The sequence below is a fragment of the Sphaerodactylus townsendi genome, linkage group LG06 (assembly GCF_021028975.2).
Source record: "Sphaerodactylus townsendi isolate TG3544 linkage group LG06, MPM_Stown_v2.3, whole genome shotgun sequence".
NCBI classification, from domain to species: Eukaryota; Metazoa; Chordata; class Lepidosauria; order Squamata; family Sphaerodactylidae; genus Sphaerodactylus; species Sphaerodactylus townsendi.
The window spans coordinates 8,449,993-8,473,726 of NC_059430.1; the positions used below are offsets into that span (position 1 = coordinate 8,449,993).

The 23,734-nt window shown below is 47.3% G+C and overlaps 1 protein-coding gene across 1 annotated transcript in view; it reads right to left on the minus strand.

The window, feature by feature from the left end:
- Window positions 1-231: 231 nt before the first annotated feature.
- LOC125435288 (exocyst complex component 4-like) overlaps window positions 232-23,734 on the minus strand; it is a 181,152-nt gene continuing 157,649 nt past the window's right edge. The window contains exons 9-11 of the mRNA XM_048501476.1: window positions 10,895-11,040; window positions 786-874; window positions 232-305 (exon numbers count right to left, since the gene is read on the minus strand). Coding sequence (XP_048357433.1) covers window positions 232-305; window positions 786-874; window positions 10,895-11,040 — 309 coding nt within the window. The remainder of the gene's footprint in view (window positions 306-785; window positions 875-10,894; window positions 11,041-23,734) is intronic.

Consider the following 23,734-nt stretch of genomic DNA (forward strand, 5'->3'; position numbering starts at 1 on the left):
CTCTGCATACACTGACTTCAAGACCTGGTGCAAAAAAAGTTGTTTGGTTGTGGTGGGGGAGGGAGGCCGCCCATGCGGGGGGGGGGGGGAGAGGCTACACCAGGCTACATTTTCCCTAGATACGCCTCCACCAGTACCCACCCCACAGTCATTTTGATCCTGCGCTCGGTGGGGGCATCTGTAGTGACAGTAATTAAATCCCATAGTATCTGCTTCGCAAAGGACGCTTCATTAAATGCGGGAGAGGTGACGGTTCTGCAGTTCAACTTTTTTGAAGACCTCATCGCTAGGCGGAATTAGCTGTACTGTTAGTGTAACGGATACAAAAGCGATTGAAGATCTGATAGTAAATTCATGTGAATAAAAATAGGGGGGGGGGGGGAGAAAGATCTTACAACTCATGTACGCATCCCGGTATCCTTTTTATCAAGGAAAGCTAAGACCACCTCTACTTATTATGATAATGTTTTAAATTGCAGCTTGTTTAATGTCAACACACACAACTAACCACAGAGGAGGCTAATTGCATTCATCCTGGGTTGCCCTTCGACTGTTTCATTCCACTCCTACCTCTGGTTTATGCACACATACACACACAACTAAATTTTGATCTGCCAGCTCCCTGGGTCTTTGCCTCTTTGCTTACACCGCAGGATCTGACCAATCTGCGCATCTGGTTTGTTTCAGATCCCATTCTTCGGAGCTCACGGCCCCCAGGGCCAGGCAGAGATGGTAGACGCCCCGAAAGCAGGTTCAATCGAAACGTTTTGTTGAATTTCTCCTACCTTGAAGTTCTCCACTCCTGCTGTACAGCTCCCGCCGCTGTTCTCGCAAATAAGCGCTCATACTGATGGCGTGGGAAGACGACTCGAACCTGCGAGGGAGAGAAGAGAAAGAGCGCATCAGTAACATGGCTGCACAAGAAGAAGAAGAAGAAGAAGAAGAAGAAGAAGAAGAAGAAGAAGAAGAAGAAGAAGGAGAAGAAGGAGAAGAAGAAGAAGAAGAAGGAGAAGAAGGAGAAGGAGAAGAAGAAGAAGAGGAGGAGGAGGAGGAGGAGGAGTTTGGATTTATATCCCCCTTTCTGTCCTGCAGGAGACTCAAAGGGGCTGACAATCTCCTTTCCCTTCCCCCCTCACAACAAACACCCTGTGAGGTAGGTGGGGCTGAGAGAGCTCCGAGAAGCTGTGACAAGCCCAAGGTCACCCAGCTGGCGTGTGTGGGAGTACCCAGGCTAACCTGAATTCCCCAGATAAGCCTCCACAGCTCAGGCGGCAGAGCTGGGAATCAAACCCGGTTCTTCCAGATTAGATACACGAGCTCTTAACCTCCTACGCCACTGCTGCTCTCTGAGGCCAAAGTCGAACCTGCACCAACAGTCAGCACATGTTGCCAATAACCTCTTGCAAGGAAAAGAGGCCATTTACAATGATCTTTCAAAGCCAATGTCCCATTGCCTTAGATCTCCGGCTCTGCTCTCCTCTGGATTTCTCCTTTGGTTTGTTATTTTGCAAGGAACCCCACGGTGCAGCGTGGTAAAAGCTGCAGTACCGCAGGCAAAGCTCCGCTCACAACCCGAGTTCAATCCCAACAGAAGTCGGCTTCAGGAAGCCGGCTGAAAGCTGACTCGGCCTTCAGAGGTCAGTAAAATGAGTACCCGACTTGGGGGTAAAGTGTAGACAACTGGAAGGCCTCGGCAAATCACCCTGTAAACCAGTGGTTCTCAACCTTCCTAATGCCACAACCCTTTAATACAGTTCCTCATGTTGTGGTGACCCCCAACCCAAACATTTATCCATTTTACAAATGGAGAACACTGATGAAGAGAGTCTTAGGCGACCCCTGTGAAAGGGTTGTTCGACCCCCAAAGGGGTCCCAACCCACAGGTTAAGAACCACTGCTGTAAACAAAGTCTGCCTAGTAAACAGGGTGATGTGATGTCTCCCCATGGGCCAGTAATGACTCAGTGATTGTACTTTTCCCTTTACTCTTTAATATTTTGCAGTGATACTGTCGAAATTCAGAATTCAGCTGCAACTCGATAGCACATCCCACCACCAATATAAGCTATTTTGCAGATTTCATTCTCGGTTTTTGATTCAGCACGGTGTTGGAACCTCCTTGAACCAAACAATTGAACCAGTTGTGATGAACCATGATTTCTTTATTGTAGGTCAGATAAGTTCCGTACAAGTTGGTTCAGGCAAGACATCTCAATCATGAAGCACCCAGACAGCCCTTCCCCCGCCCACCATACAGTTTCTCAGCGGTACTACTAAGAACCAAAGCATTTGGCCTTCACTAAGGGCGGGAGAGATAAGCGGAGACAAAAAAGCAACAGCGAAATAGTTTCACACAGCAAAGCAGAGATTCACACTGGACAGAGATTCCATCCCCCACTAATCAGGCCATCCCGACACATGGACTAATATGGGATTTACATCTCCCCCCTCTCCCCGACACCTTTTTTAAACAAAAAAATTATTGCATAATTTGAATTTTACAGTTTATAGTATTTTCCTTCTTCGTACATTTTCAAACGATACTTTTTCCCCCTTTTCTCCCTCCCCCCATTACTTCTTCTTCATAGTTTTGTCACACAAACAGCAGTAAGTTCATTGAGGTGCTGTGTGGTTTCCGGGCTGTATGGCCGTGTTCTAGCAGCATTCTCTCCTGACGTTTCGCCTGCATCTGTGGCTGGCATCTTCAGAGGATCTGATGGTCCTCTGAAGATGCCTCTGAAGATCCCAGCCACAGATGCAGGCGAAACGTCAGGAGAGAATGCTGCTAGAACACGGCCATACAGCCCGGAAACCACACAGCACCCCAATGATTCCGGCCGTGAAAGCCTTCGACAATACAGTAAGTTCATTCTCTGTAGCCTCTTCTCCCATATTTCTTCATCAACTCGAGCTTCTTTCATCCAGTCCACGTATATTATCCATATCTTCAAAATTTCATCCTGTTTATCTTGCCACGTCTTATTTTTGGATAATATATCGAAAATATCAAGTGTCACTTGTTCCCAGATATATTCTAACCATTTCTGAAGTGTCCGTTTTTTTCTTTTCTTTCCAGCCCAAGGCTATTGTTGCATGGGCTGCTTCAATCATTATTTTATACATATAACTATATTGTTTATCCACCCTTCTGTCTTCCATTACACCCATGAACATTAAGTCATTACTTAAATCTCCCCGACACCCTTATATAATCCTCGGCTAAAGCCGTGTTGGTGTTGAAGCTGCGCTCAAATCCAGAAGCACCCTGGAGTTCACTCAGATTTCCAGAGTATAAGCTTTCATGAGTCAAAAGTCTGACAAATGGCCTCTTGACTGTATTGTCAAATGCTTTTGTGACCAGAACCAACTGGCTGTTGTGGATTTTCCAGGCTGTGTGGCCATGGTGTGGTAGCTTTTGCACCTGAAGTTTCCCCTACATCTATGGCTGGCATCTTCAGAGGTACGTCACGGTAAGATGTGTAAGGTGCCACAGAGGGAAACAGAGCTCACCGTGACATGCCTCTGAAGATGCAAGAAGAAGAAGAAGAAGAAGAAGAAGAAGAGTTTGGATTTATATCTCCCCTTTCTCTCCTGCAGGAGACTCAAAGGGGCTGACTATCTCCTTGCCCTTCCCCCCTCACAACAAACACCCTGTGAGGTAGGTGGGGCTGAGAGAGCTCCGAGAAGCTGTGACTAGCCCAAGGTCACCCAGCTGACGTGTGTGGGGGTGCACAGGCTAATCTGAATTCCCCAGATAAGCCTCCACAGCTCAGGAATCAAACAGCTGCGAATCAAACCCGGTTCCTCCAGATTAGATACACGAGCTCTTAACCTCCTACGCCACTGCTGCTCCTGCAAGCCATGAATGCGGGTGAAACGTTAGGAACAAAAACTACCAGGCCTCAGCCATACAAATCCCACAACAGGCAGACTTTTGACTCTCAAAAGCTGGTACCTTAAAAATCTTGTTGGTCTCTTTGTTTCCAGTGAACTCGAATCTAAGAGTTCCCCGAATAAAGAAACGCTAATGGCATGACTGTTTTTAAAAGAATCTGGATCCTCAGGCCCCTTCTGCACATGCAGAATAATGCACTTTCAATCCACTTTCACAACTGTTTGCAAGTGGATTTTGCTATTCCGCACAGTCAAATCCAGCTGCAAAGTGTGTTGAAAGTGGATTGAAAGTGCATCATTCTGCAGGTGCGGAAGAGGCCACAGTTGTGCCAAAGGATCAAAAGCACTTCCAATACTGTGGACGGTTCCAAATGTGTACGATAGCTGCCCCCCACCACCCCGGGAAAAGCCGTTTCTGCTACTGTTAGAATAAAAACACCGCCTGAATACTGCATTGACCTAGGCAGATGACACCAACAGCACGGCAAAAAGGTGCCCTTTCCGGTTTATTTTTTGAAAGAGAATAAGTGAAGATACAGAAACTCTCCTGACAGGTGGACGGCCTGCTAAAAGGGAGAGAAGGATAGCAAGAGACAGCTGCCCCGCCTGGCAGGACAGACGCCAAAGAGGGAAGAAATGGAACGACTCAAGGCAGCGTAAAACGTCGACATCTCTCAGGTGGATAAGAAATGCCATTTTCAACAGAGATCTCCCCGCAGATACAGCAACAGCTGACAGGAGACGGATCACGCGACCAGAGATCGCGGTGAACTCGACTGTCACCAGGGCGAGAGCGATGAGGAGAGAACGAGAAACGAGAGAGATGTTCTTCTTATTAAGCAATTGCTCCACACTTCCGGGCTGTATGGCCGTGTCCTAGCAGCATTCTCTCCTGACGTTTCGCCTGCATCTGTGGCTGGCATCTTCAGAGGATCTGATAAGTAGGACAGATGCAGGCGAAACGTCAGGAGAGAATGCTGCTAGGACACGGCCATACAGCCCGGAAACCACACAGCACCCCAGTGATTCCGGCCGTGACAGCTTTCGACAATACTCCACACTTCGTTTTCATCCAACGGAAAGGAGCACATGGGGCTAGGAGAGGGAAGTCGCCAACATACTAAGCGACCAAAAAAACGTGGGGTAATCAAGGACAGCGCCAAATCCAGAGCTCTCCGGAAGTTCAGCAAAGGACAACAAATCTCAAAGAGGGTTCCATGTTTAACGCTCTTTCTTCTGAAGCAGAGAAAGAACCGACAACGGGTTTCCCGTGTCAGTGATGGCGAAAAGTGCAATTGAGGGCGTTTCCCCACTTACCTCTGCTGCCCTTTGCTGCCCTCTACTCTCAGCGCGCGTCATCTCTGGTGCGCGCCCGGGCGTCCCCACGACCCCGCAATCTGCGCAGGGTCATCAAAAGGCACCATTTTGAGGAGCGCCAGGGATGCTGCGCGCTGAGGGGGCGCAAGAGCGGCAGCGTCGGGGCGGCTGCGTTGTCGCTGCCCCTGTAGTGGGGAGTACCGGGGGACCCGCGCTACTTGAGGAGAGTAGCGCGCGGCTTAAGGTAAGTGGGGAAAGGGCCTAAGTCACAGCCCATTCATGGCAACCAGGGACAATTTTATTTAACTCGAATCAATTGAAACCATGACTGAGATCACAATTTAAATCACTAGTCAGGGAGGCCAGATTTAAATCACGGTTTTCTACATAAAAGGACTCCTGCTTGCCGGTATAATCTGGATAGTTACGACCAGATGAAGGTTCCAGTTTCAGAACAATCACGTTTCAAATTAGCTGCCCAGTTATATCAAAACAAGGACCGATTCAGTTATGCGATTAGAAATGGATAATTATGAAATTATTGCGAGGTGAAGTATCTCCAGTTTCATTCAGGACGTTGCGTTTCTCAGTGGCATAGGAGGTTAAGAGCTCATGTATCTAATCTGGAGGAACCGGGTTTGATTCCCAGCTCTGCCGCCTGAGCTGTGGAGGCTTATCTGGGGAATTCAGATTAGCCTGTACACTCCCACACACCCCAACTGGGTGACCTTGGGCTAGTCACAGCTTCTCGCAGCTCTCTCAGCCCCACCTACCTCACAGGGTGTTGGTTGTGAGGGGGGAAGGGCAAGGAGATTGTCAGCCCCTTTGAGTCTCCTGCAGGAGAGAAAGGGGGGATATAAATCCAAACTCTTCTTCTTCTGCTGCTGCTGCTGCAGTGCTTGCATTTTGCACATATGCCTGCCTGAACTACGGGTAGAGAAACTTCTGTGTACATAGGAATTAAGTGTACTTAGATTTGCAAAGGAACAATGAGATTAAAGCCATTCTCGGCTCTGTGTGTTTATTTTATAACTTTTTTTGTGCTGTGAAGAAGAGGCGTATTATCTCTTCAGACACAAATTCACAGTTTTGAGAACCGCCAACCCGAGAACCTATGATAATATCTTCTAGATGGCAAGACTGCACAAAATAATCTTACAATATTCTCTGGAAGAGAACGACATTGCGAGTGGATTACTGGAATTCATTTATCCGAAATTTTAAGCATTGCACGAATATGAAGCCTCCTGCTGCGTAATTAAAAACTAATCCTTGTTCCAAGAAGAATAACCTTCGGGCTATAATGTATCTTACACAAAAATTATCTTTAGATACGAGTTTTCCTCAAAAAGCATTTTATTAAAAAAATATTTAAATCAAAAAAATCCAATTTAATTTTTAAAAAATTTAAATCACTGTTTTTTAACCACCTTGATGGCAACTCTGTAGGGCTGGGAGCTAGTGTGGTACAGTGGTTAAGGAGGCGTGAATGAAATCTGGTTCTCCAGATTAGAATCTACACATTAGAGAGCCAGTGTAGTGTAGTGGTTAAGAGTAGGTGCACTCTAATCTGGAGAACCGGGTTGCACTTTAATCTGGAGAACTCTGCCGCTGTGGAGGCTTATCTGGGGAATTCAGATTAGCCCGTGCACTCCCACACACGCCAGCTGGGGGACCTTGGGCTAGTCACAGTTCTTTGGAGCTCTCTCAGCCCCACCTACCTTACAGGGTGTTTGTTGTGGGGGGGGAGGAGTTTGTAAGTCCCTTTGAGTCTCCTTACAGGAGAGAAAGGGCGGATATAAACCCAACTCTTCTTCTTCCTAACCACTACACCATGCTTGCGAGGCCGTTAGTGTGTGGACTTGTGGTTGGCTTTGAAAACAGCTGCTCCCACAGAGACTAGAGGGTGGGCTAGCAGTGAGATGCAGGCCTCGAGAAGGAAAAGGCTTCCAGGAGGAGAGCAAGGTGGCCATTTGAACGCCCACCCACAAAAACAGCAAGCAGACCACAGTGAAAGAGAGGTGGATTGGCTATCTATCTATCTATCTATCTATCTATCTATCTATCTATCTATCTATCTATCTATCTATCTATCTATCTATCTATCTATCTATCTATCTATCTATCTATCTATCTATCTATCTATATCTATCTATCTATCTATCTATCTATCTATCTATCTATCTATCTATCTATCTATCTATCTATCTATCTATCTATCTATCTATCTATCTATCTATCTATCTATCTATCTATCTATCTATCTATCACCGGTCTATCTATCACCGGTCTATCTATCACCGGTCTATCAATCATCTATCAATCATCTATCAATCATCTATCCATCAATCCATCCTCTATCAATCTATCAATCTATCTACCCACCCTCCCACCCACCCACCCCTCCCTCCCTACCTACCTACCTACACCGCCCACCCCCGAAGGGCTCTGGGTGGTGCACAATCTAATACATCAGTTAAAATACATCATAAAATCTTAAAAATCAACTATCAGATGACTATCAATAAACAGACCAGGGCAATCGAAAGCTCTTGTGCTCCCACAACCAGCATAAGGAATGGGGACTTTTAAGAGTCAAAGCTTAGCTCTCTTCCAACTCTATGATTCCACGATCTCAAAAAGGCCTCTGCAATGCTACTGGACTTGAGTCTAGCTGTTCTACTGCCGATCGACACGGCAACCCTCCCAAATGGAAAACATGACAGAGAGACGTTAAATATTAATGCTTATATTATTGCCTGCGTGCTCAGTGAAATGATGCACTGAGCACACGATAGTCGTGTGGCTATTTTGGTGGGAGACAGTTGCGCATATGGCTCCATGAGAGCTGAAAAGTACTTTCCGTTGGAGAACAAAAGGCCGCAGAGAGTCCGCTGAAAGGGAAAACCCAGAGGGAATCTGTCGTTTTCAATTCCCTCAGAGCTTGTAGAACCTTGCAGGAGAAAATCTGGACTGAGGGGGGACATTTCCAAATCATTTTTATTTCACCCTGATCATTCCTCACTGGCCTCCAGCTTTTTCCCTCAGTCAAATGTCACGGTCACATTCCTACTGTAAGGGTAGCAAAAGCAGCCCATCTGTAAAGATCAGGATTTCAGCATACTTGGGGGGGGGGGGGGGGGGGTCAGCAGAGAAGCAAATTGGAGCAAATTAAAAAAGAAATGTACCCCCACAGCAAACTGAGCTTCCTCATTGCCTTTAGAAAGAGGACAGAAGTTGTAAACCAGTTCAAGAAAAAAAGAAATCAGAGGCCCTTTCCGCACGGGCCAAAAACAGTGCCCTGGGGATGGCAAAAACGCCGTCCCAGGGAGCTGTTCGCATGGGGGGCCCAGCTGCTTCGCAGCCACGCCGCCTTCGCTCCTCCTGAGCGGTGCGATGCCACTGTTTCCCAACCTCACTCCCCGAGCGAGGTTTTGGGGAAACAGTGGCTCCCAAACGCTGCTGTGCGAATGGCAGTGGCTGGAAGGCGCCATCCCTTCCCCCTGTCCCAATCGACTTACCTTCCCTGCGACCGTCCGGCGCGTCACCAAGGCCTGGGGACACGCCCCCCCTGCCCTGCGACTCCGGAGCGGTCACGCAGGGCAGGGAGGCGTGTCCCCTGGCCTCGGCGACACGCCGGACAGTTGCAGGGAAGCTAAGTCGATCGAAGTAGCGATCAGCGTGGCGCGAAATGGCGCCATCTTCCCGGTAGTTTACCTCTGGGACCCGTTCGTGCAATTTTGCCGGTCCCGGTGGAGTGGGGATAGAAACGTGGCCATGCGAGGAAAAACTGGCTAGAGAAAGGAACTACCTAGGGTTTTAGCAGGCCAATTTCTTCTACAGCTTACAATATCCAGAGGAGGCGATTTGGTTAAGGGGGGAATTTCCGAATAGCTCATCTTCCCCCTCCTCTGGCAGCCATTTCCGCACCAGCCCCCTAGAATATACGTGTGCAAAGAAGAATGAAATTTTAGTCTTTCAGAGAGAATTGGAACTGGTCCTTTGGGAGACTGAAAGAGTCAGACACAAGGCAAAGTTAGGTGTTCAACATGACTCTGCATTCAGTTGCCTGCTACCTATATCTGACGGGTGGCTGACATTAGGTTCATATCACCCTTGTGTGTGAGAGTTCAGAGTGCTGGAACACACACAGATTTCATTCTATAGAGTTAGAACAGAGGAGTGCAAACACCACTGGTTCTGGGAGCAGCTGGTACATGTTTGAACAGATTTAATTGATAACAAAACAGAAGGAGTACCATTTGAAAATCTGCTTTGGATCTACAGCATCTATAAAAGCGTGTGTACACACTTGTGTATCAGCTTCAAGGAAGTCCGGGGTTGCTGTGCAGAGGCAGGCAATGGTAAACCACTTCTAGGAGCAGCAGTGGCGTAGGAGGTTAAGAGCTTGTGTATCTAATCCAGGAGCAGCAGTGGCGTAGGAGGTTATGAGCTCGTGTATCTAATCTGGAGGAACCGGGTTTGATTCCCTGCTCTGCCGCCTGAGTTGTGGAGGCTTATCTGGGGAATTCAGATTAGCCTGGGCACTCCCACACACGCCAGCTGGGTGACCTTGGGCTAGTCACAGCTTCTCGGAGCTCTCTCAGCCCCACCCACCTCACAGGGTGTTTGTTGTGAGGGGGGAAGGGCAAGGAGATTGTCAGCCCCTTTGAGTCTCCTGCAGGAGAGAAAGGGGGGATATGAATCCAAACTCCTCCTCCTCCTCCTCCTCCTCCTCCTCCTCCTCCTCCTCCTCCTCCTCCTCCTCGTCTTCGTCTTCGTCTTCTTCTTCTTCTTCTTCTTCTTCTTGGGGTTTGGCAAGTCAGATGCAACTTGGTGGCGCTTTCCACCACCAAAGAAGACCAGAAGCCAGGAGTACAAAAGATTGGGAGTCACCAGCGCTAGACACGATGACTAACTGCAGGAGCAATGAAGTGCACTCAGCAGATCAGTATCCAAAAAAATAATAATAATTGATCAAGAACAGAATTCTCGTGTGAATCAAGACAGAGCGGGGAGTTGAAAGTGAATCTGCTAAAAATGCTCAAGTATGACTTCTCTATCAGCAATAATAGAAATCTGTTCACATCTGTGTCCCAGTCTGCCTTGACAGAAGCGGAAACTTCTGAAATAAAACACAGTGTTGCTAGGCAAGACTACAGCATGGCAGGGGGCCTGTTTCCAGGCAGAGCCCTACCCGTCACCTCTAAAGATGTCAATAGACAGTTCGGACCAAGATGGATCCTGGGATGTCTTCCATCAGACACTTCTCTGTGTCCAATCTTGATTCCAGGCTTTGACACCAGCAGAGGAACTTTGCCTGGGCAAGTTCCCCAATTCCCACATCAGTATGCTTAGCAGCCAGTTACACCTTTCCTGTAGCCTCGACAGTTGCCATTTGGACCTGGCAAGTGGCCACAGCCCTGGAAAAGGCACACCTGTTCGCTATCCACAAAGAATATACAGACAGGCTTAATTCAGTCATAAGAACATAAGAACGAGCCTGCTGGATCAGACCAGAGTCCATCTAGTCCAGCTCTCTGCTACTCGCAGTGGCCCACCAGGTGCCTTTGGGAGTTCACCTGCAGGATGTGAAAGCAATGGCCTTCTGCGGCTGTTGCTCCCGAGCACCTGGACTGTCTCAATGTGAAACTGGCCAGCCTCAATGTGAAACAAATACTCACTTGAAAAGGGGGTTCTTCGGCCGTTGAGGTTTCTTTTTGGCAAAGAATGCTGCAAATTCTCTCCCGGAGCTGGCATAGCTCAGCTGAGCCGAAGGTTCGGAGGAAGCCCGTGTATTTTTCATGTCCAAGTACTCCGTGAGCAGCATCTGGAAGAGAACATGGGACCGCATTTGAAGAGATCCATTCAAAGCACTTTGCAAATGTGTCGTGAGTTAAGGCAATGGGGGGAAACAACAACCAGATTGCCCAAATGTTCGTCGCTACAGTGATGCCTCGTAAATGGTTTTTGCAAGTCCTTGGGTTTAGCTGATAGAATTGGTCAATCCTCACCACCGGCAACAGTGAGTATCTTAAGACAAAACTACCAATGTGGTGCTTTAGTTGCTGACTGTTTGGCATGTAAGGGCATAGTTATTTTATTTATTTATTTATTTATTTATTTATTTATTCATTCATTCATTCATTCATTCATTCATTCATTCATTCATTCATTCATTCATTCATTCATTCATTCATTGGATTTTAAACCGCCCATCCCCGAACGGCTCTGGGCGGCGTACAGCAGGCCTGCAACAACAATACATAGTAACATTAAACACAGCAGGCTAAAAACAACATTTTACACATAAAACTCAGGTAATTTAAAACAATTTACAAATCTAAAACCATAAAACACAGCAGCAGCAATAATATATGTGGCGCCCGATCCCAAGGCCGGGAGGGGACAGTACTGATTAGATGGTATCAGGCGTACCAATGATGGCACGCAACACAAGGGCATCCTAGAGGGGGAATCCGTGGCTGACCTCACCAAAGGCCCGGTGAAACAGAACTGTTTTACAGGTCCTGCGGAATTCACCAAGATCCCGCAGGGCCCGCACCTCTGATGGAAGAGCGTTCCACCAGGCAGGGGCCAGGGCCGTAAAAGCCCTGGCCCGGGTAGAGGCCAGCCGCATCATGGAGGGGCCGGGGGCCACCAGTAAATTTGCCTCTGCCGACCGCAGAGGCCTACCTGGGACATATGGGGTGAGACGGTCACGAAGGTATGAGGGTCCCAAGCCGCGAAGGTATGAGGGTCCCAAGCCGCGAAGTAAAAGCTTTGTTATCCAGATAATTCTGTTAACTGGCATCTGTCAAAGATGGCAGGACCGTCTCATTCTCCCCTCCAGTTAAACAGGAAAATCCCAGTCGCCACCCAGCATCCAATTCTGACAATATCTAAAGCCTCATCAATGGTTTTTGCAAGTCTTTCAGTTTAGCCAACAGAATTGGGAAATTCTTGCTGCTGTCAACAATGAGTTAAGACAACACTGCCAGTGTGGCACCACAGTTTATTTATATTTATGTATTTATAGTTCAGATTTATTATACCGCCCACCCCCCAAAAGGGCTCTGGACGATGTACAAGCTACTATCTCAAATAAAAACATCATAAAATCTTAAAACCATAACAAGTCACATAAACCAAAAAAATTTTTGATAAACACCTGCAGTTCCCATCCGAAAACCACATTGAAACAGTTTCACACAGACAGGCAAGAGAAACAGAAGATACCGATACTAGCAACTGCAGATACTGGAAACACTCCCCAATCTGGGCGTCCCGCCAACCTTGTCAGACGAAAACCTTCCAAAGCCAAGAAGCAACCTTACAGAATGGCACACCCATCAGCGGCTATCTCCCCCAAAGGCCTGGCGGAACAACTCTGTTTTGCAGGGCCTGCGGAACTGCTCAAGGTCCCGCAGGGCCTGGATGGTCGGAGGCAGAGTGTTCCACCAGGCTGGAATAAGGCTAAGAGAGGCAGAAGAGTAAGGATCCAACGGGTTCTCACCAGTTCCCGAGGAAGTGGGGTTGCAGGCTATTTATTATTGTGTGCCGAGAGCGGGTTACTAACTGGGTCTGCTTTTCCGTTAGAAATCCCATTAGGTCCAAAAATCATAAAGCCCTGTTGTTTCCTATGTGGCTGGTTAGCAAAGGTAGGAAACGGGACAATTCTCCCTGTTGGGCTGTTTTAAAAACATGTTTTAGAAATATGGTAAAGTTCCTTGTTTAAGGAAAGTATCCTTCTTTTGATTTCTAGAAACAAAATTAAGTATTTGAAAGTATTAAGTATTTGACAGGCAGTCAATTAGAGGAGAAGTAGTTGTTTCTGTTGGCAGTAGACGACAGGACTTGCTATAATGAGTTTAAATTATGGACAGAAAGATACCAGCTGGAAATTAGGAACTTTTTTTTACAGTAAGGGTTTTTTCCAGTAACAGAGAAATTATTAATGCCCCGCCCCGGAATGCCCAGCCACGCCCCGGTCGTGCCGTGCCCAGCCCCATTGGCGCTACGCCACTGTTTGAATCCCACCACCATGGGAACCTGTTACTAAAATTTTTGGATCCCACCACTGGTTGAAGGCCCTGGTCCAGGTGGAGGTCAGCCGCATCATAGAGGGGCCAGGGACCACCAGTAAATTGGGACGTAGGGGAGGAGATGGTCCTTTAGATATGAGGGCCCCAGGCTGCAGAGTGCCTGGAAAGTAAATACCAACACCTTGCAGGTGATCCGGTTGCTGACAAAGGTTGCTTGACATATAATGGCACAGTTACAAAGTAAAAGTTGTGTTCTCCAGGCAATTCCATTCACTGGCATCTGTCCTAGATGAAAGGCCACCCCCTTTTCTCCTTCAGTTAAGCAGAAAAATCCCAATAGCCATCCGGCATCCAATTCTGATGCTTGTGGACATCAAATTTGTAAAGTCGCCACATCTCAAAAAGGATATCGAAGAGATAGAAAAAGTGCAGAGAAGGGCAACGAGGATGATTGAGGGACTGGAGCACCTTCCTTATGAGGAGAGGCTGCAGCGTTTGGGACTCTTTAGTTTGGAGAGGAGACGTCTGAGGGGGGATATGATTGACGTCTATAAAATTATGCTTGGGGTAGAAAATGTTGACAGAGAGAAATTTTTCTCTCTTTCTCACAATACTAGAACCAGGGGGCATCCATTGAAAATGCTGGGGGGAAGAATTAGGACGAATCAAAGGAAACACTTCTTCACGCAACGTGTGATTGGTGTTTGGAATATGCTGCCACAGGAGGTGGTGATGGCCACTCACCTGGATAGCTTTAAAAGGGGCTTGGACAGATTTATGGAGGAGAAGTCGATCGACAGCTACCAATCTGGATCCTCCTTGATCTCAGATTGCAAATGCCTCAGCAGACCAGATGCTCAGGAGGCCATTGCTTTCACCTCCTGCAAGTGAGCTCCCAAAGGCACCTGGTGGGCCACTGTGAGTAGCAGAGTGCTGGACTAGATGGACTCTGGTCTGCTCCAGCAGGCTCGTTCTTATGTTCTTAAAGTTGTGACTGGCAATATCTCTGAGGATGGAATGCCCATTCCCACACCTACTGGGAGTCACTGGGAGGGGGAGAGGGAGGGAGGTCCGCTACACTGCTAGATCACCACAACCGATTGGTTTCATCACTGGACCCTTAAGCTGCCACTGAGGCCAGTAATGAGCCAGGTCGTTTGCACTCTTTAGAACACCGTGGAGCACAGAGGGACCAGCTGGGCCACAAAAACAGCTGGCCAGACAAAATGGCCCTGCCATCCCCATCATAGGTGGAGCTACCACGGGGCAGGGGACAAACACCCGGGTGGCGGCATGGAAGGGTGGAGAATTGCTCTCACACCCCTTCCCCTCAGCTCATGCTGTGGCCCAGAGCAACCTGGCGGAGGTTGGGCGCCTGGCGGCAGCCCAGACAAACATCTCTTTTTAACTTTAAAAATATTTCTAACAGTGTAAGTGGGGCGTGGGGGGGGTGCGCAGTGGGGGGGGCGAAGGGGCAGCGGGGGCACCATTTTGCCCCGAGCGTCAGCTTCCCCTCCTAGGCCACTGCCCCCCATGTCTTCGAAGGGTTGCTTCTCTCAGGTGTTATCAGGGAGTACAGTAAGATAAAGCTAGTGCAGCGATGGCGAACCTTTTCGAGACCAAGTGCCCAAATTGCAACCCAAAACCCACTTATTTATTGCAAAGTGCCAACACGGCAATTTAACCTGCATACTGAGGTTTCAGTTTAGAAACGCATCACTCGGGAGTAGGCTTGGTGAAGCAACCGTGCCACGCTTCAAATGGGTGAATCACGACTCTAGGAGGGTTTACTCAGAAGCAAGCCCCATTGCCAGCAACCGAGCTTACTCCCAGGTAAATGATCACGCCCAGGCCAGCCTAAATGTGTGTGTGTGTGGGGGGGTGTGATTTTCCACCCCCCTCCCACATGACGAACTCTGTGTGCCCGTGCCCACAGAAAGGGCTCTGAGGGCCAGTTCTGGCACCCGTGCCATAGGTTCGCCATCACTGCTTTAGACTCAGAAACCTCTTAAACCCAAGGAGATTGTCAGCCCCTTTGAGTCTCCTGCAGGAGAGAAAGGGGGGATATAAATCCAAACTCTTCCAAACTCAAACTCTTCAGTGGCCCAGGCTAGCCTAGATGTGTGTGTGTGTGGGGGGGGTGATTTTCCACCCCTCCACACGATGGACTCTGTGCACGCATGCCCACAGAAAGGGCTCTGAGTGCCACCTCTGGCACCCGTGCCATAGGTTCGCCACCACTGAGCTAGTGCATCTACATCTTCCTTGCTTTAACAATATTTTGCCGTCTTCGTTTTTGCATATGGAGCAACATTCAGCAAACATCAGTGTAAAACTCTATAAACTGACACCTGTCTAAAAGAAGCAGTGTAACATCAATGCAAGTGGGTAATGTAGGAGAATTCATTGCCTGGCCGTGCCATCAGGATCCAAGAATGCTATTCAATTGGCCATAAAATAAAAGCAAGAAAAGGCCGTTCTTCCTGTGGAATCATGTCGGCTTTGCAAAGGAAGAAAAAAACAAGTTAATTTTGATATAGTAGCATTAAGTCACTGACCACACCTGAGGAATCTTATTTACCATAGTTCAGTGTTTCCCAACCTTTTCGAGGTCAGGGTACCCTTGACCTCACTCTTCATATCTCACGGTACCCCTGCCGCCACCCTCCACCGTCCCCTCCCATTGCCCCTGCTTGCCACACACCCCACCTTCCCCTCCCAGGGTGAAGGGAAGCACTGGGGGTGGGGATGGCTGCTGACCTTGTGGCAGGCCCTGCCCCATGGGCCAGCTCCATGCCCTTGCTGGCGCCGGTGGGAGACACCACAAAAATGAGGGGGGGCAGTAGTGTTGCCACGGTACCCCTGGGGCATGCTCACGGCACCCCAAGGTACCACGGAACCCTGGTTGAGAATGGCTGCCATAGTTTATCCTGCTAAGAAGCCCCCTAAAAGAAGTTTACTTTGTTAGGAAGCCCCCCCCCCCCCCCCCGAAGAATAGTGCAAGCAAGTAACAAGTAGAACAAACCGTTGAACAGAGGATCCAATTTAAACAAATTAGCAAGAAATAACAACCAGGCCAACGGTACTAAGCTGCTAATGAGACGCTGCTGAGAATTCTCTTTAAAAAGGTACAATACAATTAAGTAAAGATAACCTGATTCCTATCCCTAAATATCTCAATTAGAAATTTGCCAGCAAGATTGTTCCGACCACTGCCTCCTATCCCTGCTGCAGGAAAAGATCCACCTCACGCAGTTTTCACTGTATGGCCATTTTACTCTGTGCATTTGCTTTATCCACATCACACACTACACTTTTTTTTTTAAGTTTAGGCGTATGTTACCAAAAGTATAACTTCAAAATATAATCTGCAAATGAGAAATATTTCGAAAACAGTCATTTGTGGACACCTGCGGTTTCCATTCAACTGTATACTCAAGGGAAAACGATGTTCAGAATATATTGTCGAAGGCTTTCACGGTTTGAATCATTGGGGTAGCAGGGGAGCTTCCAGGCGGTATGACAGAATTCTAAAGAGATCTCTCCTGACGTGCTTCTCACTTCTGCATCTGTCCTACTTATTAGATCCTCTGAAGATGCCAGCCACAGATGCAGGTGAAACATCAGGAGAGAATGCTGCTGGAACACGGCCATACAACCCGGAAACCACACAGCACCCCGAAGTTCAGAATAGTTTTCAATTTTCGGGGGGGCAACAGTGTTCTTTCGAAGGAATAATTTTCTGACAGACAGTATGTCGTTGTCGAAGGCTTTCTCTGCCGGGATCACTGGGGTGTTGTGGGGTTTCCGGGCTGTATGGCCGTGTTCCAGTAGCATTTTCCCCTGACGTTTCACCTGCATCTGTGGCTGAAGATGCCGGCCACTGATGCAGGCGAAACGTCAGGAGAAAATGCTACTGAAACACGGCCATACAGCCCGGAAAACCCACAACACCCTAGACAATTTGTCCCTTTTGTTGTGGATCTGCGTGGGTGGCACTAATTTCAGGCATGTTGGTTAAGCTCTGTTTTTCCATTGTAATGCCTTAACGTTCCATTATAAAACCCATTATAAAACCCATAAAACCCAGGAGCAGCAGTGGCGTAGTGGCTAAGAGCAGTGGCTAAGAGCAGGTGCACTCTGATCTGGAGGAACCGGGTTTGATTCCCAGCTCTGCCGCTTGAGTTGTGGAGGCTTATCTGGGGAATTCAGATTAGCCTGTGCACTCCCACACACGCCAGCTGGGTGACCTTGGGCTAGTCACAGCTTCTCGGAGCTCTCTCAGCCCCACCCACCTCACAGGGTGTTTGTTGTGAGGGGGGAAGGGCAAGGAGATTGTTAGCCTCTTTGAGCCTCCTACAGGAGAGAAAGGGGGATATAAATCCAAACTCTTCTTCTTCTTCATTCTATCTATTCCATCAGAGTGAAATCTGGCACATATAATACTCCTGGGGAAGAAGGGAATTGTGATCTAATTTCAGATCTTTCAGATTTAAAATGGCTGAGTTACAGATGGTTATATAATTTGCCTTCACCCTACAGGGTTACGACATCAACGAAGTGTTTTCCGCACACCACCGAGTAGACATTGAATCCAATCCTGGCAAACTAACTGAGCCTATACCTCTAACGAAACGATTTTTTTAATTCTACTGTTTAAAATGTTTAATTCAGTTATACATCGTTACGAACAACAGCCACGTTTATTTAAAATAAAATAAAATTCACAACATTCACAGAGTAAGATTGTTACTTAAGCTTCCTGATGACTTTGTTGATGTTACCATAAGAACAAGCCAGCTGGATCAGACCAGAGTCCATCCAATCCAGCATTCTGCTACTCGCAGTGGCCCACCAGGTGCCTTTGGGAGCTCTTGGGCCGCGGAGGTGGAAAAAATGGCCTTCTTGGCTGGGTTGCTGCCTCCTGAGCACTTTGGTCTGCTGAAGGCATCGGTAATCCTAGATCAAAGAGGACTGGCGATTGGTAGCCATAGATATTCTGTCCCCAACATATTCCAAACAACTAACTGGCTACATTGTGTGAAAAAATGTTTCCTTTTATTAGTCCTAATTCTTCCCCCCAGCGTTTTCAATGGATGCCCCCTGGTTCTAGTATTGTGAAAAAGAGAGAGAAATTTCTCTCTGTCCACATTTTCTACCCCATGCATAATTTTAAGAGATCAAAGAGCCTATGTCTCTTATGAAGACCTTGTGAAATCACCAACTCACAATATACTACAGCTATCAGGAAGGTAACCTAAAGGAGGAACATCAGGGAGTTGAGGTACCACAAAGAAGCACACAATACCAAGCTTTCTCCATCCCATCCACAGCCTCCCATTCCGTCTCCTGCAGGATTACCGGGATACTGAAAAGACTATAATAAGCTTGTCGTATCAATTCTTTATTTGCTAAAACCGAAAGGTCACTGCTAAAAGGAATATTTAACATTAAAAAAAAATATAAGCCCAATGAAACACTGCATGACAAATCCAAGACGTATAATACAAAAGATTGCGGATCAAAACCATTAGCACCGCTCTTAACATGATAGGGTGATGGCCGAGCGGTGCCCTTGGCAAGGTCAAGCAATAGATTGTATGTACTTGCCACCAATTATAATAAACGCTTCTTTACGTCTTAACGGGGTCAGCTATTCCCAGGTTATTGCATTCGCTCGCAGTTTCATGAGGTGTTCGTAGGGGGCTGATGACCCTCCCCACACACACACACACACACACACACACACACACACACACACACACACACACACACACACACACACACACACACACACACACACACACACACACACACACACACACACACGACTGGAACATAAACCAACCCCTGTGCTAACATTACTGTGTGCTAGGAACGGAATGGAAAATTTCACTCCCAGCTAATTAGATTCGGATACAGATTTGTGTGCTCTGATCCAGATGGCCCAAATCAATCCGATCTCATTGGATCTCAGAAGCCAAGCAGGGTTGGCTTCTGGTTAGTATCTGCATGGTAGACAACCAAGGAATACCAGGGTTGTTACGCAGAGGAAGGCCATGACAAACCAACTCTGAACGTCTCTTGTCTTGGTAACGTTACTGGGTTGCAATATGGCTACAGCAACTTCACAGCACTTTGCACACAAATATACCAACATTTGTATCAGAGCCTGTTTTTGAATAAACCCCAGGGGCGTGATTGGCTTAGAAGCTTAAGTGCATTCTGGAGAGCCAATTGCTGAAGGGCTTGGAAACTATATAAGCCAGGACACACTCTCAGCAGCATAGATTGGCTCATCTTTTGTCGCTATGTATAAAGTGAGATTCTCTAGTCTGTATGAGGTCAGGCAGGAATTCTGTAAAGGTTTCAATGGTGTTGATTCTCAGCACAGCCGCTTGGCCTTGAGTAGATTCCAGGGCTCGGGCGATGGGCCAGAATCGGCCGCGATTTCTCTGGCAGAGGCCTTATCTCACGGAGAGAGATGAGCATGCCGTTCCCATGAGAATGGGACGGGGGAAACCGGGAGGGGGATGGGACGGAGAAAGTTATAACCTGTGGGTCTGGCGGGAAGACTTCATTCCTGCCACGCCGTGTACGTGAGCTTTCTAAGATGTCTGAATAAACGGTCTTTCAACCAACAAAGCCTTTTATTTCTGCTCTATGGAATTCCTTACAAATTCTTGACATATATGGTCTTTTTGGTTTCCTTCACATTATCCGGGGGGTTGGAAATATACCACAGCCTGGTCATTGAACAAGTTAAACCACAACTGATTTATCAGTTTTAAGGTTGACGATGAAGAATTTGAACCATCAAAGATTATATATCCCGCAACTCAATCCTCAACCACACAGGAGATTAAAACCAAGAAACCAGAAGGAAACTGAAACTGGGAAGGGGAGCCATGAAGGAGCTAGAAAAGATTCTTAAGTGTAAGGATGTGTCACTGGCCACCAAGATCAAGGTAATTCATACCATAGTGTTACCCACAGCTATGGATGGGCATGAAAGTTGGGGAGGGAGGGAGGGAAGGGAGGGAGGGAGGGAGGGAGGGAGGGAGGGAAGGAAGGAAGGAAGGAAGGAAGGAAGGAAGGAAGGAAGGAAGGAAGGAAGGAAGGAAGGAACGAACGAACGAACGAACGAACGAACGAACGAACGAACGAACGAAGGAATCACAGTATTGGAAGAGAACAGAAGGGCCATTTTTTTCGGCTGCCCATAGCGTCCACAGAATTCTGCTCCCAGACCATATTTCAAATTAATCAAACAAGAGCCAGCGTGATATAATGGTTAAGAGCTGTGGGTCCTAATTGGCAGTATCGGGATTGATTGCCCACTCCTCGACATGAGTGGTGGACTCTTATCTGAAGAACTGGATTTACTTCCTCGCTCCTCCACATGAAGCCTGCTGGGTGACCTTGGGTTAGTCACAGTTCTCTCAGAACTTTCTCATCCCCGCCCGCCTCCAAAGGTGTCTGCAGGGAAAGGAGCTTGTAAGCTGCTTTGAGACTCCTTACAGGAGAGAAAGGTGGGGTATAAATCCAGACTCCTCCTCTTCTATGGTTGAGGACAGCAACAACATCTAACTAGCTGGCTTTCCCTCTCCCTCTCCCTCTCCCTCACCCTTTATCTTTTTCCTATTAGTGGGTGTATAAAAGTTTTGAAATATGGGGAATTATGGTCTAAAATTTTAACAGAGTTATTCCCCTTGATTGATGTTTATGGGGCTAAGATATGAGTGAGATGATCATATATTGCATTTTGGTTTTATCGTACTGTCTATGGTTTTATCTAATTGACTGTTGTAGCCGCCCTAAATAAGATAGCTTGCCATTACCTCGAATCTGGATAGGTCTCTATGTGCAGTTGATCAAAAATCACCTCCCTAGCCTGGTATAAAAATCCAATCGAAACCATCTTCACAAGACCCCCGTGCATATTTTTGATACACATTAATGTGTCACACTTGTGTGCCTGGCTTTTTCCAAGGCGCTCATCAATAAGTGCTTAGGATAAAACCTGGTTCAAGGACATCCAGAGGGCTCCAGTTCAAACACATTTTAAGGCACATACACAGGACACTTCTCATATAAAAGACCGATATTGCATAGCTTTCCTTGTGTATCCCCTGGTTTTAAAAAGAGGATAGAAGCCACTGCAAAACAGCTCTGGATCTTACCCCTACCCTTCTCCCAATTAAGTGTATGGCATCAGATGTAGGAGCTGTTTGGCGGCTCATAGTTGAGTCATGGGCTGATGAGGGAATGCTCTTGCAAATGCGTAGACCCCGTCTATGAAGAAGAAGAAGAAGAAGAAGAAGAAGAAGAAGAAGAAGAAGAAGAAGAAGAAGAAGAAGAAGAAGAAGAAGAAGAAGAAGAAGAAGAAGAAGAAGAAGAAGAAGAAGAAGAAGAAGAAGAAGAAGAAGAAGAAGAAGAAGAAGAAGAAGAAGAAGAAGAAGAAGAAGAAGAAGAAGAAGAAGTTTGGATTTATATCCCCACTTTCTCTCCTGCAGGAGACTCAAAGGGGCTGACAATCTCCTTGCCCTTCCCCCCTCACAACAAACACCCTGTGAGGTAGGTGGGGCTGAGAGAGCTCCGAGAAGCTGTGACTAGCCCAAGGTCACCCAGCTGGCGTGTGTGGGAGTGCACAGGCTAATCTGAATTCCACAGATAAGCCTCCACAGCTCAGGCAGCAGAGCTGGGAATCAAACCCGGTTCCTCCAGATTAGATACATGAGCTCTTAACCTCCTACGCCACTGCTGCTCCTTTTAGGGTGCTAAAAGGCTAGGATCAACGCACTGAGGCCATCTCGGACAGAAGCGGCAACCTGCTTTTTCAAGAAACAGATCTGGTCACAGGAACACCCATGGAGCTCTTTACCTGGTCCTGTGAGGAGCCAGAATCAACAACGCAGACAGGATAAGCCAATCGCTTTCCCAAAAAGCAGCATTTCCTACCTGCCTACCAGAAGGTACTCCAGCCCAGCAGAAATGTTGGACCCTGGTCTTTATTTAAAAGTTCTATCCAGTATTCCTAGTAAGTTGCAGCACAAAAGGAGCTGCTATCCCACACTTCAAGCATTGCACAGCTGGGATTCATGTGTGTGTGTGTGTGTGTGTGTGCGCGCGCGCGCACGCGCGCATGCATGCATGCATAGCTATACAATCCCATTTTTTCTGCTCACTGAAGTGATTATGCATATTTGCCTGAGGATGAAGCAAGGCCGTGGGTGTTTGGTCCTGCAATGTTTAATTATTCGTTGCAAAGCCATCCATCAAAATCCTTATTAGACATTAATCAAATGCATAAAGAGCAAGATTTATGAGTGACTGTACAGTTTGCAGCATCCCATCCATCTGTAACAAGAGCTTCTGACTTCCCGTTCAACAGAGGCTGGGTTTAGCCATCCATGTATTAGACGCTAATGGCAAACAAGCCCAGACAAGATAGCAGAGATACCCATTGCAGAAATACTTTTCCTTCTTCGAGATCAGAAACTTTATGCCAAGGTATTTCAGAAGAGGAGATGTTGCAGAAGAGGAGGAGGAGGAGGAGGAGGAGAAGAAGAAGAAGTTTGGATTTATACGCCACCTTTCTCTCCTGCAAGGAGACTCAAGGTGGCTTACAAACTCCTTTCTCTTCCTCTTCCCACAACAGACACCTTGTGAGGTAGGTGGGGCTGGGAGAATTCAGAGAGAACTGTGACTAGCCCAAGATCACCCAGCAGGAATGTAGGAGTGCAGAAACACATCTGGTTCCCCAGATAAGCCTCTGCCAATCAGGTGGAGGAGTGGGGAATCAAACCCAGTTCTCCAGATTAGAATTCACCTGCTCTTAACCACTGCACCATGCTGGTATATTGTTTTGTTGAAGCCTAATATAATCTGGGGTGCTGTGTGGTTTCCGGGCTGTATGGCCATGTTCTAGCAGCATTCTCTCCTGACGTTTCGCCTGCATCTGTGGCTGGCATCTTCAGAGGATCTGATAGTAGGAAATGGTGCCAAGTGGGAGTATATATACTGTGAGGGTCAAAAGGTGGGAGGCCCCTCTGAATAGAGTAGCCTGAATAGAGCAGCCCTTGGGAGTAAATAAATGAAGATAGCTAGGTCACAGGGTGAAATTTTAATCTGAAATAGAAGTATCCCAGTCTCTTGTTTCCCTAATAAGTAGTCTATAGTTGTCCTGTGTTTGTGTGGAGCTGATTAGTCACTGTCTTGATTCTAGAGTTTTTCAACACTGGCAGCCAAATTCTGTTCATTTTCATGGTTTCTTCCTTCCTGCTGAAGTTGTCCATGTGCTTGTGAATTCTCTGTGTAGTCTGACATAGTGGTTGTCAGAGTGGTCCAGAATTTCTGTGTTTTCAAATAATATTCTGTGTACAGGTTGGACACACAGCACCCCAGTGATTCCGGCCATGAAAGCCTTCGACAATACCTAATATAATCTCTTGAGACACTGAAGCCAAGGAAGGCCAG